Consider the following 22,746-nt stretch of genomic DNA (forward strand, 5'->3'; position numbering starts at 1 on the left):
AAGTGACTTAGAACATGTGTGGCCGTTGGGCTTCACACGTGAGATAACCTACTTTGATACCATCAAGAAGTTGGGGTTTCACCATAAAATCAACTGGCAATATAAAAGTAGGCCAACTTATTTAAAAATTTGTGCAAGATCCCTCCTTTCTTCGACATGGAATTTATTTTCAACACTTTTTCACAACCATCGAACGAAAACTTTGTGAATTGACAACATTAAAAAGGTAAGTTATCTTCAATCCATTCTATATTGAAGAAAATAGTAGCAATGTTAATTTTAACTAATTGGAGTAATGACACTTTAATTAAAAATTTATAATCGTTGGTCCCCTAATTCATGAAATATGTAGCTATGGTTGTTTTCGTCAATCCAGTCAAAATTCTATCAAAATGAGTCATGTTGGAAGAACCCTTGCTACAATTGGGTTAAAATCATTCAATTGGGTTAAAGTCGAGGGACAACTTCTCCGATTGGGTTAAATGAAGGGATCATTGCTACAATTTTTCTCATTTAGTTTTTCATATTTGCCCTATGATTCAGCCTTACATTTGTGACACGTAACTCATTTTAAAGGAAGTTCTAACGAAGTTGACAAAAAAAACCATAGCTGCAAGGTTTGATGAGTTTAGGGACTGATGGTTACGGATTTTCAAATGAGAGACTATTGTTCCAATTAGATTAAAGCTAAGAGAACATATATTTGGTTCTAAAATAAAAGTGAAATTACTTCATTTGTCAAGTCCTCAGAACCTGCACTTAAGTTCAAATCTCATTTACTATGATCAGAGTATTTTGAAATATCGGCTTGTCGAAAAAAAAAGGGGTAGTCTTGTTCGAGTGAGCTTGTGTTTTTCTAGAGCAATCATTATGCTTCTTTTAGCAAATTTTGGAGTGAAAATGTTCTTGGCCCGATACTGCTACATGAACGCAAAATATAAGACCCATTGCATGTAAGTTTTTCTCGAAGTTGAGGTTGAGGATCCGCAGGCAGGAAAATCCACACTCTAGTAGTCCAGTTCCGAATGTTGAATCCTTTGTCTAATGGAGAAGGCAGAAGATGATTTACCGATTACCAATTGTTAATTATACTATCAAAAAGGTTTCACACATAGAAAATCTGTCCAACGCTCAAGAGACTCTCATGAGGAACATTGAACAACACACTGTTCCCTCTGCAAATCTTCCTAAGAAATGCATACAGGTAATCAATCGCCACCTTCCTAAAAAAATTTGATCCCCCCCTGGCGTGTACGACAGTGTTCCCAAGTATGTGCACCACTCCTGCATCTCTACACCGGTTCAAGAACTCTATCCCGTCAAGCTCCACCAGCTGCTTGCTCGGCGGGACAGAGGAGTAGGCCAAACTCTGGCCGATATGCACCGGAGAATCATCAGGTTCGATGGAGTCTACAGATGCAATCGACAGGTCTGCATTCGAGTAAGGTATGCTGCTGCTGTGGTTGTTCCACATGGTGTCCTGGTTGAGTATACTAGATACATCAGAGCCTGGAGATCCTTCCATCAGGGACTCAAGCCGGACGAATGTGAAGAGATTGTCAAAGAGCTTTTTCTCAAATTCGTCGTCCCTATTGTGGTCGTCCTTGTAGCCATATCTTACAACACAACGGAACATGTGGAAGTTTTCGGGTCCAATCCGCTTAACAAGGAAACGTTCTTCTTCTGGGACCGTGCAGACAGGAAGGTACTTCACGCAGACAAACACGACAACAGAATGGATGGCGGGCAGGTTGGTGATAAAGTGAGAGAAGATGCGGGGGACTCCATTCGCTATCTCAGAGTACACGAGGCCTATCCCAGGTACCCGAACCAGTCCTAAACTGGGACCAAGTCCAAGAAGCCATGCCATCGACACCTTGCTGTGCATCTCAATGTCGTAGCGTATTTCTGTACCGTAATGCCAACCATACATGACGACAAAGAAGGCTAGTGTAAGCACAAGAGGAACCCAGCCTCCTTGATTGACCTTGGGGAGTACAGCCGAAAGGTAAGTGCCCTCCACCACAAATGTTAAGACACTGAAGATAAGTACGAGTGTCCAATGGCAGCGCCAAACTAATATCATCACTAACATCATCAGAAATGTGGTTACCAACATGACTATAACAACCGCGGTCCCTGTTGCAACACATAAGTTTACATTAGCTGATGCTCTCTTCATTTCAACCGGTGAGCTTGAAATGGGAAATTTGAACACTAAGAGAGAAAAGTTGTAGATATGAAAGAAAGTAATCGAAAAGGATGAAATTAATCGGTTCATTCAGAACGTTATAGCTTATGTTATTATAGGACATTCCGCAGGATGAGAAGCTGTAGTATGTGGAAACAAAAGGAAGAACTTACCGGCAGCGTTCCCAATTTCAGCTTGATTTCTAAACCGAACTGTTATTAAGATGCAGAGAATCATAAGAATCCAATTAATCTCCGGTATATATATTTGGTGACGGTTCCTCGATGTATATACAACTTTGACTCTTGGGAAACAGCCAAGCGCAAGGGCCTGCTTGACTAATGAAAAAGTGGCGGTTATGATGGCCTGACTTGCAACAATAGCAGCAGCAGTTGCAACAGCAAACACAGGCCAATATATGTGCTCTGCAGAAACGATTAACCGGAATATTTCAGTGATAAATAAAAAATTACCATAAAAACACGGCTTAAACATATGATGTATATTTACATTCAAATTGTACTTCGTATTAGTTTGACACCAAACGAAAAACACCAAGAACACGAACCTGGAATAGAGTAATGAAAGGCATCTATTACGTGATCTCGGTTTTTCATGAGGTAGGCAGCTTGACCAGAGTAGGCTAAAAGAAGGCAAGGAAATACAACTACAGTGAAAGCAATCTGTATGGACAGGACTGGGAAATGCGATACATCGGCAAAAAGTGTTTCGGTTCCTGTAAATGGTTCAAAAGCGGTAGTCAGACTATTGATCAGAATAAAGAAGATGGATCAACTGCCATAACAGCATAAAGAATTTTTACCGTTTATACAAAGCACGATACCACCTAGCGATGCCCACCCAGTTATACCTCCCTTCTTAAAGTATACATACACATACATGGGTGAAAAAGCTTTCAAAACGCTAGTATCATATTTCCAGATGTTGAAGATGCCGATTCCTCCAATTACGAGAAACCAAAGGAGCACAACTGGTGCAAACAGCCAACCAACTTTCTCCGGACCAAATTGTTGCACGATAAACAAAAGTACCAGTATACCAACAGAAACAAGTACAACTACGTCTGTATATAAAAATATGTAATCAGATTTGGAACATTGATAGATTCAATAACAGAAAGGATGAAGCAAATAAAAGACGGACTTTACATCCAGGAGCATGAAGATACCATTACTAATCTGGGACCGTCCCGCATTGATCCCACCGACCGCTGACAGAACTGTTAAAGATAGTATGGTTAAGCATTACATATACTGATCAAATAGAATATGGTTTAGCAGCTTTCAATGGAACTGAGAAAGAATCATACTCACCTCATTTATATTAAAGAAAACACTAAGGCCTCGTGCAAATTGAACTCAATGGAAACAAGGCCTTAATTGTTGGAATTCATGTTAGCATACAGACTATGATCTTGTATGAGTGTTTCAATCAATTTATAAATACTGAAGAAAGGAAGAGAGTAAGAAATCTAGAGAGAGAGTGAGAGAATTCAGCTTGAGGAAGAAGAAACGAACTCTGCACACTGTTACATTCATTCGCACACACTTAGCACATGTAGCAAGAGGAAATATTAATTAATCTAAGATTACATCTTAGCTGCACACTTGGACTATGATCCAAGGGCTGATATTTAAAACTGACTTCTTATTATATTTCAGCAAATACACTTATAAACTAACACTCCCTTCTAAGTGATGTGCTGAAATCACTCCCAAAGCTGTCCTCAGTACTTCAAATCGATCCCTTGCCAAAGCTTTAGTGAATATATCTGCAACCTGCTCTTCAGTCTTGCAGTATACCAGATCAATCTCACCATCTTGAAGTGCATCTCGGATCAAATGAAATTTCCGATTAATGTGCCTGGTTTTGTGATGATGGACTGGATTCTTTGATATGGCAATTGCTGAAGTATTATCACACAGCAACTTAGTTGGTTCTGCTTGTTCTTCCCCGAAATCAGAGAGTACAAATCTTAGCCAAATGGCCTGTGCAGTAGCTTCTGCTGCACTGATGTATTCTGCCTCTGCAGTTGAAAGAGCAACACTGCTTTGTTTGATTGAGGCCCAAGAAAACACACCAGAACCAAGATTGAATGCATAGCCAGATGTACTCCTCATATCATCTTCACTTCCACTCCAATCACTATCACAATAACCAACCAACACTGCTCCTTTTCCCTTTTCATAGACCACTCCATAGTTCACAGTGCCTTGTATGTATCTCAGAACTCTCTTAGCTGTCCCCATATGCTTCTTGGTAGGATTGTGCATAAACCTAGCCAATAAGCTTGCTGCAAACATAATATCTGGCCTTGTTGCTGTCAAATATAGCAAACTTCCCACCATTTGTCTATATAAAGTCTCATCTGCCAGATCACTTCCATCTACTTTTGTAAGTTTTTCATTCATAGCTAATGGTGTTGCAACCGGCTTACAATCCCTAAGTCCAAATTTCTCAAGCAAAGTCTTTGCATATTTCTTTTGATGCAAGAAGATGTAATTATCTGTTTGCAATACCCCAAGACCAAGGAAATGATGAAGTAATCCTAGATCAGTCATCTCATATTGTCTCATCATCTCACCTTTAAACTCAGCTATCATCTCCTTTGAACTCACTGTGTAAATAATATCATCTACATACAGTGACACAATAAGAATGCCACTGTGAGATGTCTTGATATAAAGAGTAGATTCACTCGGACTTCTGTGGAATCCAGCCTTTGCAAAATAGGAATTTATTTCTTCATACCAAGCTCTTGGAGCTTGTTTCAAACCATATAAAGCTTTCCTGAGCCTGTACACTTTGTCTTCCTTGCCCTGTATAACAAAACCAGATGGTTGATCCACATACACCTCTTCATTCAACACTCCATTTAGAAATGCAGACTTTACATCTAACTGAAATAATTTCCATCCTTTCTGTGCAGCAAGGGCCACCAAGGTTCTCACAGTATCAAGTCTTGCCACAGGTGCAAAAGTTTCATTGAAATCGATTCCAGGCTTCTGAGAGTACCCCTTTGCAACCAATCGTGCTTTGTTTTTCTGCACTGAACCATCCAGATTTAGTTTTGTTTTATAAACCCATTTGACTCCAATGATTGGTTTATCAAATGGTCTATCAACAAGATCCCAAGTATGATTCTTCTCAATCATAGAGATTTCATCTTCCATAGCCTTCTGCCATGATTCATCCTTGGCAGCCTCTTCAAAACATTCGGGTTCTATTATGCACAGATTACACTTTTCATATATTTCTGCAATGTTTCTGTACTTGAGAGGAGTGTGATCAAAATCCTGTGGACCTGTCACTCTTTCTTGATCAGATAGCTCAGTAACTAAATCTGACCCAACATTCTCTTCACTGACTTCACATTGTGTTTCAGAATCACAAGCACTTCCTTCACAGTTTTGTTCTCCTGCAGACATTTCAATGATCTGGATACTCTCCCTTCTTTCCTTCTGTGCATTCCAATCCCAACATGCTTCTTCATTAAACACAACATCTCTGGAAATAGTCACCTTTCCAGATTCAATGTTATACAGTCTATATCCCTTCTCACAACTACCATATCCCAAGAAAATACACCTCTTGCTTGCCAAATCGAGTTTTTGTCTCTGTTGACTTGGTACATGAGCATAACACATAGAACCAAACACTTTTAGATGCTTAATTCCTGGTTTTCTCCCACTGTAAGCTTCAAAATGTGTCTTCTTATGTAAGGCTTTGGTTGGACATCTATTCAGAATATACACTGAGGTATTAACTGCCTCAGCCCAAAATTCAAATGGAATGTCCTTTTCCAACATAAGACACTTAGCCATTTCCACAATGGTTCTGTTCTTTCGCTCTGCCACACCGTTTTGCTGTGGTGTGTATGGAGTGGTAAGTTGTCTTTCCATGCCTACATCTTCAACAAACTTGTTAAACTCCATTGAAGTGTATTCACCTCCTCGATCACTCCTAAGCTTTTTCAGATTATAACCACTCTGTAATTCCACAGTGACTTTGAACTTTTTAAACACACTGAGAACTTCAGATTTATGCCTTAAAAAATACACCCAACACATTCGGGTACAATCATCTATGAAAGTAAGAAAATATCTATTTCCAGCTTTTGTAGTTGTCTGCATTGGACCACAAATGTCACTATGCACAAGCTCTAGAGGAATTGCAGCTCTAGTATTAGCTTCCTTTGGAAATGCTTCTCTACATTGTTTGCCGAGAACACACCCTTCACATACTCCTTTAGCTACTTTGATTTCTGGTAATCCTACTACCATTTCTTGTTCCTGCATCAATTTCAAACTGCTCATGTTTAGGTGTCCCAACCTTTTATGCCACATAGTAGTAGAAGCACATACATTTGCCTTGAAAGCAATATGTATTCCAGTCTGTAATTTCATTGGAAAACTTCGATTTCCCTTCATTGGAACTTTAGCAACCATGTTGGAATATGAACTGTCATCATAGATTTCCACCTTGTGACCTCCAAACACCAAATAATAACCGTGCTCCATCATTTGACCCACACTGAGCAAATTTTCCTTCAGTCCAGGCACAAGCATAACCTCCTTGATATATCTCTTGCCTAGTTTAGTTTCAACTACAAGACTCCCTTTACCAGTTACATCAACAAGCTGTCCAGTACCCATTTCAACTTTTGCAGTTACATTCCTATCAATATCCACAAGTAAATCCTCCCTTCCAGTCATATGATTGCTACACCCACTATCTACATACCATACATCATCACAGTCCTTTACACTAGTAAAAGTTTGATTACTAGCATAAAACATGGTGGGTGTAGATTCTACCTTGTTTGCATAATTGAGCTGTTGCACTGGTTTCTTGCTATTACAATCCCTTGCAATATGACCAAACTTATCACAGTTATAACATTTTGGATTACCCTTGAATCGGCATTCACCAAAATGTAGCTTATCACAATGTTTACAAGGATTTCTAGCACCATCAGTGGGTTTGTTATCCCACCTCTTCCCTTTTTCTTTCCAATTCTTATGATACCTTGCACTTTGATTTCCTGTGAATTTAGCTGGTTTGGGATTTACATTGAGACTAGCAAATGCTTTCTCAGTTTTGTGCTCAGAATGTCTATCTAGACGTAGCTCAAAACTCTTCAAGGAAGCCACAACTTCCTGTACCTCAATCACATCCAAATCCTTCGAATGTTCAATAACAGAGCATATAGAGTCATAAACTGATGGCAAACTAATCAATAACTTTTGAACAATCCTCTCTCGAGATAACTCCTCTCCATAACTCCGCATTTGATTTATCAGATCAAATAATTTTGTAAGATAAACAGAAAGTGATTCATCATCTCGCATTCTTGTATATTCAAATTCCCTACGAAGACCTTGCAATTTAACATTTCTAACCTGTTTATCACCATGATACTCTTGTTGCAGAGTATCCCATGCGCCTTTTGAGGTTTCTTCATAAGAAATTCTGGGAAAGATCTCATCCGAAACAGCTCCTTGAATCAGACCCAGAGCTTTAGCATCTTTCATCAGTCTCTCAGCTAGAGGTAGCTTCTCAATACTACTCGATTCCTCCTTTTCTTTCTTCTTTCCATCAGATTCACCATCATCCTTCGAATCTGAACTCTCGAAACCTTTCTCAACCAGATCCCACAATCCGTGAGATTTGAAAATCGTTTTCATCTTAATACTCCAGAACTCATAATTATCACCTTTGAAAATCGGTGTTCTCACCTCACTACTACCCGATCCTGCCATGTTAGACTCAGATCACAATCGACGATTTCTGGGTAACACTCTTCACAGATCCAAACGCCCAGTATCAATTGATCAAACCTGGCTCTGAGGCCATGTTAGCATACAGACTATGATCTTGTATGAGTGTTTCAATCAATTTATAAATACTGAAGAAAGGAAGAGAGTAAGAAATCTAGAGAGAGAGTGAGAGAATTCAGCTTGAGGAAGAAGAAACGAACTCTGCACACTGTTACATTCATTCGCACACACTTAGCACATGTAGCAAGAAGAAATATTAATTAATCTAAGATTACATCTTAGCTGCACACTTGGACTATGATCCAAGGGCTGATATTTAAAACTGACTTCTTATTATATTTCAGCAAATACACTTATAAACTAACAATTCATTAGGTTTATTTAGGAAATTAATTAGAGATTTGATTTGATTTTGTAATAGGGTATTTTTGGCATTTAAGCATTAGGGTTTCTTAGGTTTATTGCTCTATAAATAGAGCTTGTAATTTAGTTTGAGAACAAGTAATTCACAATGTAGCCTCTTAGGGTTTTGTAGCCGTTTCGGCATTCTCGTTTGTTTAATAATATTCTTATTATTTTGTTAGTCTTGTTTGTTGCGCACTCTGATATTCAACTTGGTATCAGAGCAGGTTTGATCCTTCGGGATTTAATCTGCTTCTGTTTGCTCGTATCAGTTTGATATCATTTTGCTGTCCTGTCTAGTTTAGGTTCGTGAAAATTGTTTTTTTTTCTGGTTTGGTTTTGGGATCTTGTTTCTGCCTTGATTGGTTTAGACTGTTTATTTGTGGGTAGTTTGATATAAAAAAAAAAAAAAAAGTAAAACTAGAGTCTCGCCGCCGCATGCTGCATGGAGACCTATCCGTCTCACCGCCTGTGTGGAATCTGCATCAGAACCATAACATGCACCACCATCTCCGCTGCTACATCCATTGGTCCACGATCAACCAGCCCTTCCCGCACCAGACCTGCCGCACACTACCGTTGATGCTCGACCTGAGAACACCAAACTCGGATCGAGTTCGTCCTCACCTTGTACTCCGCTGCTCTGATTGCATCTCACCAGCCACCTCACCACATCGTTTCCTGCACTGTATCCGCACCCTCTGCACCTCGCGCGTTTTGCACTAGAGTTCCTGCGCATGTTTGCACAGAAAGGGAAAGGAGGAAGATGGGGAAAAGAAGAAGAAAAGAAAAAAAAGGAAGCCCCACACGGGCAAGGAAAAAAAAAGGCTTTTGGTTAGAAGTTTTGGGGCCCACGTATTGTTGTTTTTGGGCTTGTATCTCTAGCTTGTTGTTGCCTTCTACAATGATCATTCGAGTGCTTGGATTGGTAACCACTCGAATAACGTTGTGTACATGGTGAATTGGAATTTTTGCTTGTTTGTTTAGGTTTGTTCGGAAGTTGGAAACCTTGCACTGGCATTGGCATGGAAATCTTGCATTGGCATTGGCATGGAATCTTGCACTGGCACTGGCATGGAAATCTTGCACTGGCACTGACATTGGAATTTGGAATCTTGCACTTGCACCGATAGAATTTCGTATTGAAATTGGCATGGGAAGTTAGCATAACAAAGCTTGCATCCACATCGTCTGTTGGCAAACTCATGTCGTATACCGCCATGAGTTTGGCAAACTCATGTCGTATACCGCCATGAGTTTGACGGGGGGTGTTGGAATTCATTAGGTTTATTTAGGAAATTAATTAGAGATTTGATTTGATTTTGTAATAGGGTATTTTTGGCATTTAAGCATTAGGGTTTCTTAGGTTTATTGCTCTATAAATAGAGCTTGTAATTTAGTTTGAGAACAAGTAATTCACAATGTAGCCTCTTAGGGTTTTGTAGTCGTTTCGGCATTCTCGTTCGTTTAATAATATTCTTATTATTTTGTTAGTCTTGTTTGTTGCGCACTCTGATATTCAACTTTAATGTCCCTAGACAAATTGCACAAAAAACCGATATGAAAGCGAGTTATACAAATAAAGCTCGCACAAAATCAACTCAAAGTTCCTCCTGAATTTAGACAAATTGATCGCTAAGGGATACCCCTGAAGATGTCCCTAGAAAAGTTTGAAATTTCATCCGTATAACTCGCTTTCATATTGGTTTTTATGCAACGAAAATGTGATTGGCAGAAGTTGTGCAGATAGTTACAGAAAGTGAATAACATATTCAACTTAGGAGCATATGCTCAATATAATGGCAACATGAATATCGTTGGAGACAAGAAGTTCTCGGCTGTTGACCTGGCTTATCCAATCACTTGTTCATTTTATACTTGCCTGATCTCATTTATTTTCTTGTGTAACCTACTCACTTTCAATATGTCGAAAAAGATCTGAATCTGTAAGCAGATTAAAAACATACTTAGACAGAAGATTGATCCTACTACATGAAGATAGTATACCTGATATGGCTGGAGTAAGAATCCCATCCCCTATCACAGCGCAAGAGCCAACCAGGACAAGAATAAGAAGTATGTTCCGCATGACTGCATGTCCTTCCAACCATCGCTTGGTGCATTCAGAAAATGATTTCTCACCAAATGTAGAACGGCTAAATGTTGTTAGCTCCTCATCACTTTGGTCTTGGTTAGGAACGGTCTTTATTTTTGCATGTCGACAGAGTAATGAATAAAGAGCAAATGTTCCACCTGCAGCCACAAGGAGGATAAGATTACAGGAACTAAATGCTGGTAGAAACAAACAGAGGAATTTGCCTCATTCGGAAGGAATGTATATCGGAAAACTGCATGTTTCAGTATACTAGTATCAGATCAGAAGTATATATAGCAAAGGATGCATGATATTGGTCCAACGTTTCTATTATGTAGGTGCGTTGTACACATTTACGTAAAGTTTCTACACTAAACTTTGGTCTGCTCCCTCTCCCCTACCAACTTTCTCCTCCCCCTTTCTAATTCACCAAACCTTCGGGAAGAAAACCTTCCATCAATTCTTCCCAAGTGAAACAAAAATAAGAACCACCAATCAACCCTAAGAGGACGAAGAGGAAACGAGTAAATGAACTGCACGGTTGGGGCAACATTAAACAGCTGAACAAGGTCGAAAAACCATCCATAATCTTTTATATAAATCAGCATAGTTAGATTTAGATCAATTATCTGAGCACTTCTTCAAGTATTACCAACTAGTATAAAGTGAATTTATCGGTTGCGATCAGTTTACCTTGACCGTTGTCATTCGCTCTACAGACAATAAGAACATACTTCACGAGTACGATAAGAGTGAGGGAATATATGATGACCGATAAAGCTCCGAGTAAATCTTCCGGGGCATCGATTCCTGCAGGAAATATATTTTTGAAAACATACAAAGGGGATGTGCCCAAATCTCCATAGACCACACCAAGGCTTTGAAATGCAAGCTGTAGAACCGTTCCCACTGAACAATACGTCTGAAGTAAACAAAGAGCAATCAGAAACAGGACCAAAGCTAGTCCTAAAAAACACACATTTAACCTTAAATATATGTTAAGGTAGCACATTGAGAACATGCCCGGCATGAAAGAGTTTACAATCAATAACAAAATTCTGACTAAATCTAGTTGAAAAGAAAAAATTTGATAGGACATCCCAACCATATCATTCGTAGGACACAAATATGCATGGGACCTATATTTTGGACTCACCCGACCCTTGTTACTTCATTCCAACCAATGTGGCGGTATTAACGAAGTTTCTCTCCTAATTGAAAATGAAATCCTTTGGACCAATTTCATTTCACTTATCCCTATCTCAACAACTTATACAAATTAAAGACTTGAGCTTTGACATTTCTAGGTTTTGGAGAGAGAGAGAGAGAGAACCTGGTCCCCGCACACATTTCTGACCGTTTTAGCCTCCTCGTCCATTGGCTGGTCAAGCTGCTTATCCAAATCCCAGACCCCACCTTTTTTCTCAGGGTCTCCATTGTCAGACATTGTTTGCAGTGATCTGCAACTCACTGATTCAAATGGGTTCCTCTTCTCCTGCTCAAATTTCACCTTTCCAGCAACATTTTTTCAATTTCTTCACCAATTTTTTTTTTCCTCTTTGTTTTTCTTGTTGTTTTCTTCTGGTACCCCAGAATTTGCTTGGTGCTTGGGACAACAGTTTGTGGAGGATTAGGGGCAGGAATTTGTACTCATCTCATGTTTTTCGGGAGGGCAATGCAATAGGATGGCTTGCTGTCTCGCCTATTTATAGATTTTGCATTGCTTACATGTAATGATGTAACACTCGTGAAATAAAACGAAATATGTACAAGACAAGACCTTTGGAGAAAATTCAGTGACACGATGCAACAAGCACGTAACTTTGCCATGCAATGCAACGAGTTTGTCGCTCAGTTTGTTAAGAAAATTCAACTTTTTTTCTTAATGTTCGGAGTTCAAAACATCAATTGTATTATGACAATAAAAAAAAAACTAGGCATTTGACACGCTTTTTGTTAAAAAAAAATACTCCTTTCGAATTGTTTTCTTATAAACAAAAAAAAATTACCAAGAAGATTCTCGACCAATGTCAAATACCAGAATTTATATTTCCCGTGTCAAAGCTATAAACAAGTACCAAGTTTAACAAGACTAGCAAAAAACAGATACAAATTTTTTTTTTGTGCAACATTCTGTACTGTTTAACTTCATTCCTAATATTATACTACGTAATTGCAGTTGCAATAATAAAAAAATTACACGTAGAAAATCTGTCCAACATTCAGTAGACTCTCATGAGGAACATTGAAGATCACACTATTCTCCCTGCAAATTTTCCTGAGAAATGCATAAATGTAATCAACAGCTATCTTTTTGTAAAACCTGGAATCCCTCCTTGCTCTCACTACTGTATTCCCAAGTATATGCACCACCCCGGAGTCTCGACACTCATTCAAAAACTCTAGCTCATCAATATCATTCTGGCTGCTCATCTGCCCGGATGAACTCACGGTAATGTTCACGTGCGATGGAGATTTAGCCGGCACAATTGAGTCCACTGATGAGATACTGAGGTCTACTGTAGATGTGATCGTGTTGCCATTATTAATTAAGAGGCCGTCCCTTGACCTCTCAGTTTGCTGGCCATAGATGCTGTACTCGTCTGAGTCTGAACACCCTTCCATCATGGAATCGAGCCGGACAAACAAGAAAAGGTTTTCAAAGAGCTTCTTCTCAAAGTCATCATCCTTCTTGTGGAGGTCTTTATAGCCGTATCTTGCAACACAACGAAACATGTGGAAGTTCTTGGGGCCAATCCGCTTGACGAGGAATCTTTCTTCTTCTGGCACGGTGTATACAGGGAGGTACTTCACACAGACAAGGACAACAACCTGGTGGATTGCGGGCAGGTTGGTGATGAAGTGGGAAAAGATGTGGGGCACCCCGCTTGCAAGCTCGGTGTACACAAGTCCTATCCCAGGGACCCGGACCAGTCCTAAACTGGGGCCAAGCCCAAGAAGCCATGCCATTGAAACCTTACTGTGCATCTCAAACTCATAACGTTTCAACGTACCATAATGCCAAACATACATGATGAGAAGAAAAGCAGCTGCAATCACAAGAGGTACCCATCCACCTTGATCAACCTTGAAGAGTACAGCAGAAAAGTAAGTGCATTCCACAAGCAGTGACAAGCCAGTGAATATCGCGACAAGAATCCAGTGGCAGCGCCACACTAATATCATGATTAGAGTCATAAGCAATGTAGTTGCCAGCATGACTACTACAACTGCCGTCCCTGTTGCAACAAAAAATATAACTCAATTGAGTGCAAGCTTATTTTGGAAGGATGAGCTTATACTAGTATAAAATTCGTCAAAAATTAACTTCACAACAGAAGGTCAGTAACTATTTCTCTACATTGTCTCAAAATAGTTCACCAACTCCCTACTACTTCACCTCCTAGTTTATCTCAAATACTTCTCCCGTCTCTCATTTTATTTGAAGTTTTCAACCATTTTTTTTTTTAAAAGAAGTTTTTGCAATTACATTGCTTGTTCTCCGAGTCCAGTTTCACAAAGTAGAGAATATGGCTTACGTAAGCTTCACTAGATTTAGCAGAGGATGAACTTACCATAAGCATTTCCAATTTGGCTTTGATTTTTGAACCCCGCAGTCACAGCAATGCAAAGAATCATAAGGATCCAATTAATATCTGGAATATATATTTGGCCGAGGAACTTCTTTGATGTATGTACAACTTTGACTCTAGGAAAACAGCCAAGTGCAAGAGCCTGCTTGATTATTGAAAAAGTTGCTGATATTGTCGCTTGACTCGCAACTATAGCAGCTAAGGTCGCAACAATGAAGACTGGCCAGTATATTTTTTCTGCAGTAAGAGAAACAGTAAGCATCTTTGGAACAACACACTGCCTACTTATAAGACACTATATAACTCGTTTCCCGCTTTTTCTTAGATTACGTTAGAGATCGAATAGAGAAATGGGGCAGTGAAAATTCTATACAAAAAATATTAAATACCCACTCCAAAGACTATGAAATGAATTTTGTGTCGTATCACTCTAATGATTGTGGAATCTAAAGGTCTTTGCCTAAGCCGATCAAAGACAGAATATATGGAGTGCAAGTTCAGTGCAAATGGAGGCCAAAATGAGTTAGGGGTGAGGATCGGAGATCATGAAGTACCAAAGAGCGACCGCTTTCGCTACCTAGGATCTATCTTGCAAAAGAACGGAGAATTAGATGGAGACCTCAACCATATAATACAAGCTGGATGGATGAAGTGGAAGAGTGCATCCGGCTTGTTGTGTGACCGCCGTATGCCACTGAAGCTCAAGGGAAAATTTTATAGGACGGCAATAAGGCCAGCGATGCTGTATGGCACGGAATGTTAGGCGGTGAAGCATCAATACGTACATAAAATGGGTGTAGCAGAGATGAGGATGCTTCGTTAGATGTGTGGATACACAAGAAAGGATAAGATTAGGAATGAGGATATCCGAGGTAAAGTAAGAGTAGCCGAAATTGAAGGAAAGATGAGAGAAAATCGGTTATGGTGGTTTGAATATGTGCAAAGAATGCCTATTGACGCTCCGGTTAGAAAATGCGACTACAGGACAGAGGTTCAGGGCCGAAAGGGTAGAGGAAGACCTAGGAAAATTTTGCAAGAGACTCTAAGAAAAGACTTAGAGTACTTGGATCTAACAGAGGACATGACACAGAACCGAGCGCAATGGTGTTCTAGAATTCATATAGCCAACCCCACTTAGTGGGAAAATGCTTTGTTGTTGTTGTTGTATCATTCTAATGATTTTCTTTAAAGCAATCACATTAGTTTTGATCGAGTAATCTCTCAAAAAGAAAAGTGGGGACTTATAGCTCGACTGGTAGAGAATATTTAGTATTTATCCTAACACCCAAAGTTGAAGATTGAGTGTGCCCATCCCCCTTTGACCTCCAATATTAAAAAAAAAAAAAAAAAAAAAAAAAAAGACCCAACAAGAAAGATACTGAAGAGTGAAGAGCATGTTCTTTAAATTCTATCAAAAATTATATTTTAAAATGTTATGCCTCAATTTCGAGAAAATCGTTTATGTGTACTACCATTTACGACATGGGCATCCTTTAAATGCAAAATAAAGATTAGAACAAACCTGGAATAGAACGATAAAATGCTTGAAGCAGGATTTCGTCTGAATGATTTTTCACAAGGAAGGCAGCCTGTCCGCAATAGGCTAAAAGAAGGCAAGGAAACACGACTGTAGTAAACGCAATCTGTACAGCTGAAACTGGAAAATGGGCAAGGTCGGCAAAGAGTGCTTCTGTCCCTGTAATCATTCAGACTTTGCCATCAGAATCCAACATAGCAGATGTGCTAAGAGTTCGGTGAAACTTAAAGAGTTGGAAAGTGAAATTAGGATACTTAAAACTTTACCTGTTATGCTAAGCATAATACCCCCAAGGGAAATCCAACCCTCTCTCCCGTTCCTTTTAAAATACCGATATATATACACAGGGGAAAAAGCTCTCAAAACAGTACTATCATGTTTCCAGATGTTGAATATGCCAATACCTCCAATTAAGAGAAACCAAAGCAGCACAATGGGAGCAAACAGCCAACCAACTTTATCAGTACCATAGTGCTGCATGCTAAACAGACCTACTAATATTACAACAGCAACGAGTATGACATAATCTGTACCACAACAGAGAAAGTATAAGTTAAGAAATAGTTCACAGTAGTGACTGAGAAAGATGCAAAGGCAGCAATAATAAAAAATTTAAAAAAAAAAAACAAACTTTAGCTCCAAGGAATTTACGGGTACCATTTTTCATGCCAGGGCTGCTTACTTTGATCCCACCAGCAGCTGATAAAACTGCCAAAAGCAAAGCATAGTTAGTCATTTTCTAATGGACCTGAGGAAAATAACACAATTTTAACTTAAAATTGTATTGATGTGTCACTGTTTGATCAAATTAAGTAGCAAAAAAGACAACTCCGTGTTGTTTGGGAAAGATAACTAACGTAGCCAACCACAATACTTGGGAATGATGGATGAGTCGAGACAAAAGAAAATGCAATACAGTTGTACTTTCCTAATTGTGTAAATTAAGTTGAGTAGGTGTGTTAAGGTAAACAGTTAAACGAGTAGAAAATCTTAAGCAGAGAATTTTTTCCCATTTCAATCTTTTTCTGCTTCCAAAATCAAGAGAATAACATAGAAGATGTTGATCAATTATGTGGTGCCTAAATCTATGGATAAAATACTCCTCTATCATGTCCGGTAGTACTAAGTACAGGATTATGTGACGTTAACCAACTTCCACTTATTTCAATCCATGAAACCAGAATTTTATTTTTTCAATTAAACCCGCAAGCCAGATACCCAGACTAATGGAATTCACTCTTTTGAGAACGGAGAAGATATTGACTCTTTAAAATGAGGACACTGATGGATTACTAAGGAAATCATTGAAGTACTTAGAGAAACATGGAAAACATAAGACTCTGTAAGCATGCAGCACATCAGTAAATCATTTCCTGATACACTGTCATGTGATTTGTCGGTCTTTGTGATTTTGTTATTTATGGATCATGGGTGCTTCCGAGAACATTCTTCAGCACTTGCTTCTTGGCATGGTCCTTAAATATGATGAGGAAACTAATTTTCTGTTTGGAAATGTATGCTAGATCTTTCCTCACCCCTAGAACCCATTATCTACTTCTAGCTTTCCTCCGTTTCTAGATTACCCCTTGTGCATATACTTCTTATGCACATCGGTTGTGCACCATTGGGCCTCTCCTTAATTAAAATCTTTTAAATCATGGTTCCAAAAAACTGCAGATAGAAAAATAAAGGATGAACAGGTAGATGGATTATTAGGAGACAGATCAGGAGAACATCTACTGTGGAGGGATGTGTACCAGATATAGCTGGAGTAAGAATCCCATCTCCAATCACCATACAAGTGCCTACGAGGACCAGAATAAGAAGGGAATTCTTCCTTGATGCATACCTCTCCAACCACTTCTTGGTTTTTGCAGCATATGATTGTTCATGGAAAGTAGAGCGACTATATGTCGTTAGGTCCTTATCAGTCCGGTGTTGGTTGGGAATAGTTTTTACATTTGCATGTCGACAAAGCAATGAATAAAGAGCAAATGTGCCACCTGAAACACAGAAATCACAAGTTTCATAAGACATTATGGCGACTCATTACCACAAAATGTAACATACAACTCTTGGAGACATGCAGTTCCAGAGCATTGAATACAAAGCAGAGACAGTATCGTGTTTAATCAATTTCTGAAAAAACAACTATATTGGGAACCTTGTTCAACACCTCCTCTACTCTAAATCAAGAAGTGTATATGTACCAATTGTCGCCAAAATAAACAGTTCATTTGTAAATGTAGCATCACACATTGCTGCGAATGATAACCAGTGACATGAGCTTGGGATTAAATTGGTAAGTAAAACAAGTTAAAGGCGTGCATTATTAATGTTAGCCGAACACTAGACACCAGTATATGCTACTTTTGTAAACAACTCCGCCAAGAGAATTATGTTCCTTAGGAACTAGTGTAACATACTTCTCTGCCAAAGATTACTTTATACTTCAAGCGTAAATTTTAAAAGCATATTGGAACTGTAATAGTAAACATGTGCTTTGTCCAATTTACAATCCCATAAAACACCAGAGCATTTGAATTTGATGGAGCAAATCTACAGGTAGAGTTTGGTTTACCTTGACCATTGTCATTCGCCCGACAAACAACAAATACATACTTGAGGAGCGGGACTAGAGTAAGAGAGTATATAATCAACGAAAGAGCTCCAACCACATCCTCCGGATCGTTAATTCCATGGGGAAAGGTATTGTAGAAAACATACAAGGGAGAAGTACCCAAATCTCCATAAACCACTCCAAGACTTTGGAATGCAAGCCGCATAAGCAACAGCGAGGAGAATTTCTGGACAATTGAAGATTGGATCAGGAAACACAATCAAGAATATACATTATCCTCAGAATCCACTAATATCGGGCAATTACTCAACCTTTTAAGCATATACCACTTTGCAGTTGTTTTAATAACAGTTGAATTATGTCCAACAAATACTACACAAGAATTCCAGATAATTACTTACTAACAGTGTGTTCCCAGAAGGTATAAATTCATTGACAGGAGTAAAAACTGTTTTACTTCATTGAATTACTTCTAAAATCTTACATATTGGCATAAACATATGTGTAAGGGAGAAGTGGGAGGATGACAGAAAAAGAGGGGGAGAGAAGGTGAGAGAGAGAGAGAGAGAGAGAGAGAGAGAGAGAGAGAGAGAGAGAGAGAGAACCTTTTCCCTGTACATGGTTCTAAGCCTGCCAGCCTCCTCATCCATGGGTTGGTCAAGCTTCTGATCCAAAACCCACATACTGCCTTTGTTGGTGTTATCACTGTCTCCATCAACCTCCACTTTTGAAGCTTTTGAAATTTCAAATGATTCTACAGCTTCCATAATTTTATTCCTTCTGATATCCCCTCTCACTCCTCAAAATCCAAATCCCACAAAAGGAAAACTCGAACAAAACCAATATCAAACTACTAAAAACTGACTTTAAAGCTTGATCCAGATCTTCAATTCTTTATAAAAATCCACTCCCAATACAACTTCGAATAAAAACCCAGCAACAAAAAAGCAACACAATCTGGCCACCCAAGAAGCAAACAGCAAACAAAACAGATGACTAGGATGATATGTCCACTTCAAAAACCTTATCTTTTAAAACAACAAATGACAATCCAAAGGCACTATGTAGAAATTGACAGACCTCATAAGATTAGCACCCCCCAAAAGTTTGAAAGAACAAAAACCAAAGTTTTAGTATTTGATAAGAACCCACCAAGAAAATGAATTAAAAGTAAAGTTTGATACTTCAACTCAGTGGTCTTCTCAAAAAAATACTTCAACTCAGTGGCAAATAAACCCAAAATTCAGAAGTTGACAAAACCCATTAAAACCCAGAAACCAAATTTACAACTGAGGACAGAAGAGGTGAAAGAACACCTCACACAGAAAAGGAAATGGCAGAAGAGACAAGGAAGTGATAATTATTACTTTCTACCACTGGAATTCCCAGGTGATGTTAGCTGGTGGAGAGGGTCAGTATCAGCCACTTGATCTAGAAGTATCCCATGATGCACTAAAGCAGGGAAGATGAACACACAGAGAGAGAGAGAGAGAGAGAGAGAGAGAGTCGGTTTTCTGCAGGAAAAAAACGAAAGGGGAAGTTCTTTTGCTCTGCAGGTTTTACAGCGGCCGTTTTGGCTGTTTATTTGTTAAAGGCACAAGCTTTGCAGCCAAATAACAGAAAGAATTAAAAACACAGCTTCTTTAACGAAAAGAGTTTACTCACAAAGCATCTATCTGCCAATTAATGAGAGAGAATCTAGAAAAAGACGCAGACAAGAAAGAGAGAGACAAATAATTTGTTGATATAATTAACAGATATTCTATTAAAAATTTAAGATGTCAATTTGTATAATTTTTTGGCGTGCATTTTGACATAGTTAAGTTAGTTATAATAGTGTTTTTCTGTCATTGAACTCTGGTTTGAATATCTTGTAATTTATCGATTACATTAAAACAATTAACAAAATAGTTAGAACACTGTGTTCACTGTCATTTTAATTAGAATTCTCCTCTTATAGTTTAGAATCTTTAAGTTATTTTAAAAAGAGTTTTAACGAAAATCTTCCGATATTATTCACTTTTAACGATAACAATATTTTTACTCTAAAAAGTCACTTATGATATTATTTACTTACAACAAATTTTTATCATTTTAATTAAAACTCAAAATTTTCAAACTATTTTCACTATTTTTCATTATTTTAAAATATTGACGGTAAAAGAAGAAAACTTCTTCATTAAATTGAGGAAAACTAAGAAACAGTTAAATGAGAAGGTTAAAAATGAAATAAAATTAAAATTTTGTAGTATTTGATATGTGAATCTCTTTTCAAATATGTGTTATTTATGACGTGAGCAGGGTGTCACTTGTCAGTAAAAATTAATAGTGTAAGACTGTAGTGTAAAGTTTTTTAATGTCAATAGTGGGCCCACGAAACTGATTGGTAGATTGGGTGTGTCTAATCTGGTGGAACCTCCACCTCCCTCCTTTCTTTAATACATTCGCACTGATTACCATATGCCGTCAATTATCCGAACTTTCCACCCGCAAATATACTTAGTAGAAATATTAAGGCGATTGTCTTGAAAAATAAATTCTTTATGAATTATTTGTCATTTTATATTTTAATAGAGTAAAATTGACGTTAAATTATGAAATGATAAAAAGTTAGTAAAGAGTCTTCTTAACATTCACATACATAATAGTTGGGCATTTTCCTTTTTGGGTAAAAGCACTTGGTTAACTATTTTTGAGAAGTAATTAATTAACCAAGTGAAAGACAAAATTTAATTTAAACTAGTGGAAAAAAAAACGTGAGGGCCGAAAGCAAAAAACTCTAAGCCGCCTTCTTGTGGCCCACTCTCATTTTTGGATGGAGTTCATGGCATCTGCGTTTACTAGTCAATTCAAGCTACTTCGTCCTCGTCCTGTTTGGCCACTGCATATCCTTTTCTTTTGATCTTTAAGTGGTTCAATTGAGCTTTCCTCCTTAAGCTTGTCTCAGATTTGGGCTTTTATGCCCCTTTTTCCTTTCGATGTTTCTCTCCGTCGTTAGTCCTCCACCACCAATCTCAACTCCTCGGCCCATTACGTGTATCTTCTCCACGGCACACTTTAGTGTTGGGTGGTTATTAAAGTGCTTTTAGCACTATTTAGTAGACTATGAGAGCAGTTTTTGCCTGGGTAGCTCACGCACCCTCATTTTTTGTGCATCTAGTTTGTTCGTGGGTTCTTTCTCTTGGTGGTGGCGGATCAACAATGGCGGCACAACTGGAGTGGTGGAGTCCGAGTTTTCCAAATCTGAGGTTTTTGTTGTGGGCTTTCTCATTTTAGGCTTTTCTGTAGTATTTAGGTTTGGGTATGTAAAACATCGGTTAGGATGGAATTGATCGTTGATAGTGAATTCACTATGGAAGGGCGGTAGATTTTTCATGGAGGCTCATAAAAAATTTTCTGAAGGGAACAAGCAAAGGAGAAATCATATGATCTCTGCTATGATACCATGCTAATTTAGAGCTTCTTAGGCTTTCAATTCTTGATATTATTCTTCTCATCAAGGAGGCAAATATATATATATATATATATATATATATATATATATATTATAGACTCAAACACAAAAATGCTTATTCTACACCTAACTTTTAGATAAAATATGAGCCTTGTCACTTTCTTTTGGTTTAATTGATTCACAATATGAACTTCTCGTACAAGAAGGAATGCCGATAATAAGACAAACTATTTGAATCAAGATATACATTACTTTTTAGTTTAACATGTGGTGAATTGTTTTGGTGATCATAGTTTCCTTATTAATTTAATTGTGTATGTGTTCGAGCTCTTCTCTGTCACATCCCGGCCTAGGCCCCCACCACATCCCGAGATCGACTTCACCGTAGCACGATATTGTCCGCTTTGGGCCCCGATCACGCTCTCATGGTTTTGTTTCTGGAAACTCACATAAGAACTTCTCAGTGGGTCACCCATCCTGGGATTGTTCTCACGTGAACTCGCTTAACTTCGGAGTTCCTACGGAACCCGAAGCCAGTGAACTCCTAAAAGACCTCGTTCTAGGTAGAGATGAGAATATACATATAAGGTTTACAGGATCCACTCCCCTAGGTGATATAGGATGTCACAATCCACCCCCTTAAGGCCCCGACATCCTCGTCGGCACACTTCCGGCCAGGAATTGGCTCTGATACCAAATTGTCACATCTCGGCCCGAACCCCCACCACATCCCGGGCTTGACTCCGCCGTAGCACGATATCGTCCGCTTTGGGCCCCGATTACGCCCTCACAATTTTGTTTCTGGGAACTCACACGAGAACTTCCCAGTGGGTCACCCATCCTGGGATTGCTCTCACACGAACTCGTTTAACTTCGGAGTTCCTACAGAATCCGAAGCCAGTGAGCTCCCAATATACATATAAGACTTACAAGATCCACTCTCCTAAGCGATGTGGAACGTCACATTCTCCCTTTTTATTCATTTTATAATATATATCGCTTATAACAATAGAAAATTTTGTAGTTTTCTCGGAGGAAGAGTTTTAATATTTTCATACTTATTTTAATTACATCCAAGGTTGTTTATTTCAT

General features: G+C 38.6%; 2 protein-coding genes across 3 annotated transcripts; both read right to left on the bottom strand.

The window, feature by feature from the left end:
• Window positions 1–1,064: 1,064 nt before the first annotated feature.
• On the bottom strand, window positions 1,065–12,076 carry LOC103412324 (potassium transporter 11-like). Its single transcript, XM_070805989.1, has 8 exons — window positions 11,823–12,076; window positions 11,183–11,411; window positions 10,402–10,647; window positions 3,381–3,431; window positions 3,015–3,275; window positions 2,760–2,927; window positions 2,365–2,616; window positions 1,065–2,139 (listed from the first exon to the last, which is right to left on the bottom strand). Exons 1-8 carry the CDS (start codon window positions 11,934–11,936, stop codon window positions 1,106–1,108), a joined length of 2,355 nt encoding a protein of 784 aa, XP_070662090.1. The 5' UTR covers window positions 11,937–12,076; the 3' UTR covers window positions 1,065–1,105.
• Window positions 12,077–12,506: 430 nt separating this feature from the next.
• Window positions 12,507–19,917, bottom strand: LOC103446013 (potassium transporter 11-like). Of its 2 annotated transcripts, none has more exons than XM_008385074.4 (8): window positions 18,806–19,917; window positions 18,201–18,426; window positions 17,377–17,622; window positions 16,277–16,327; window positions 15,886–16,146; window positions 15,605–15,778; window positions 14,065–14,319; window positions 12,507–13,728 (listed from the first exon to the last, which is right to left on the bottom strand). In XM_008385074.4, exons 1-8 carry the CDS (start codon window positions 18,965–18,967, stop codon window positions 12,686–12,688), a joined length of 2,418 nt encoding a protein of 805 aa, XP_008383296.1. In that variant the 5' UTR covers window positions 18,968–19,917; the 3' UTR covers window positions 12,507–12,685. The 2 variants fall into 2 exon arrangements, with proteins under 2 accessions (XP_008383296.1, XP_028965951.1); XM_029110118.2 differs by having other exon boundaries at window positions 17,469–17,622; window positions 18,806–19,798.
• Between the last annotated feature and the right edge of the window lie 2,829 nt (window positions 19,918–22,746).

The sequence above is a fragment of the Malus domestica genome, chromosome 10 (genome assembly GCF_042453785.1).
Source record: "Malus domestica chromosome 10, GDT2T_hap1".
Classification (NCBI taxonomy): domain Eukaryota; kingdom Viridiplantae; phylum Streptophyta; class Magnoliopsida; order Rosales; family Rosaceae; genus Malus; species Malus domestica.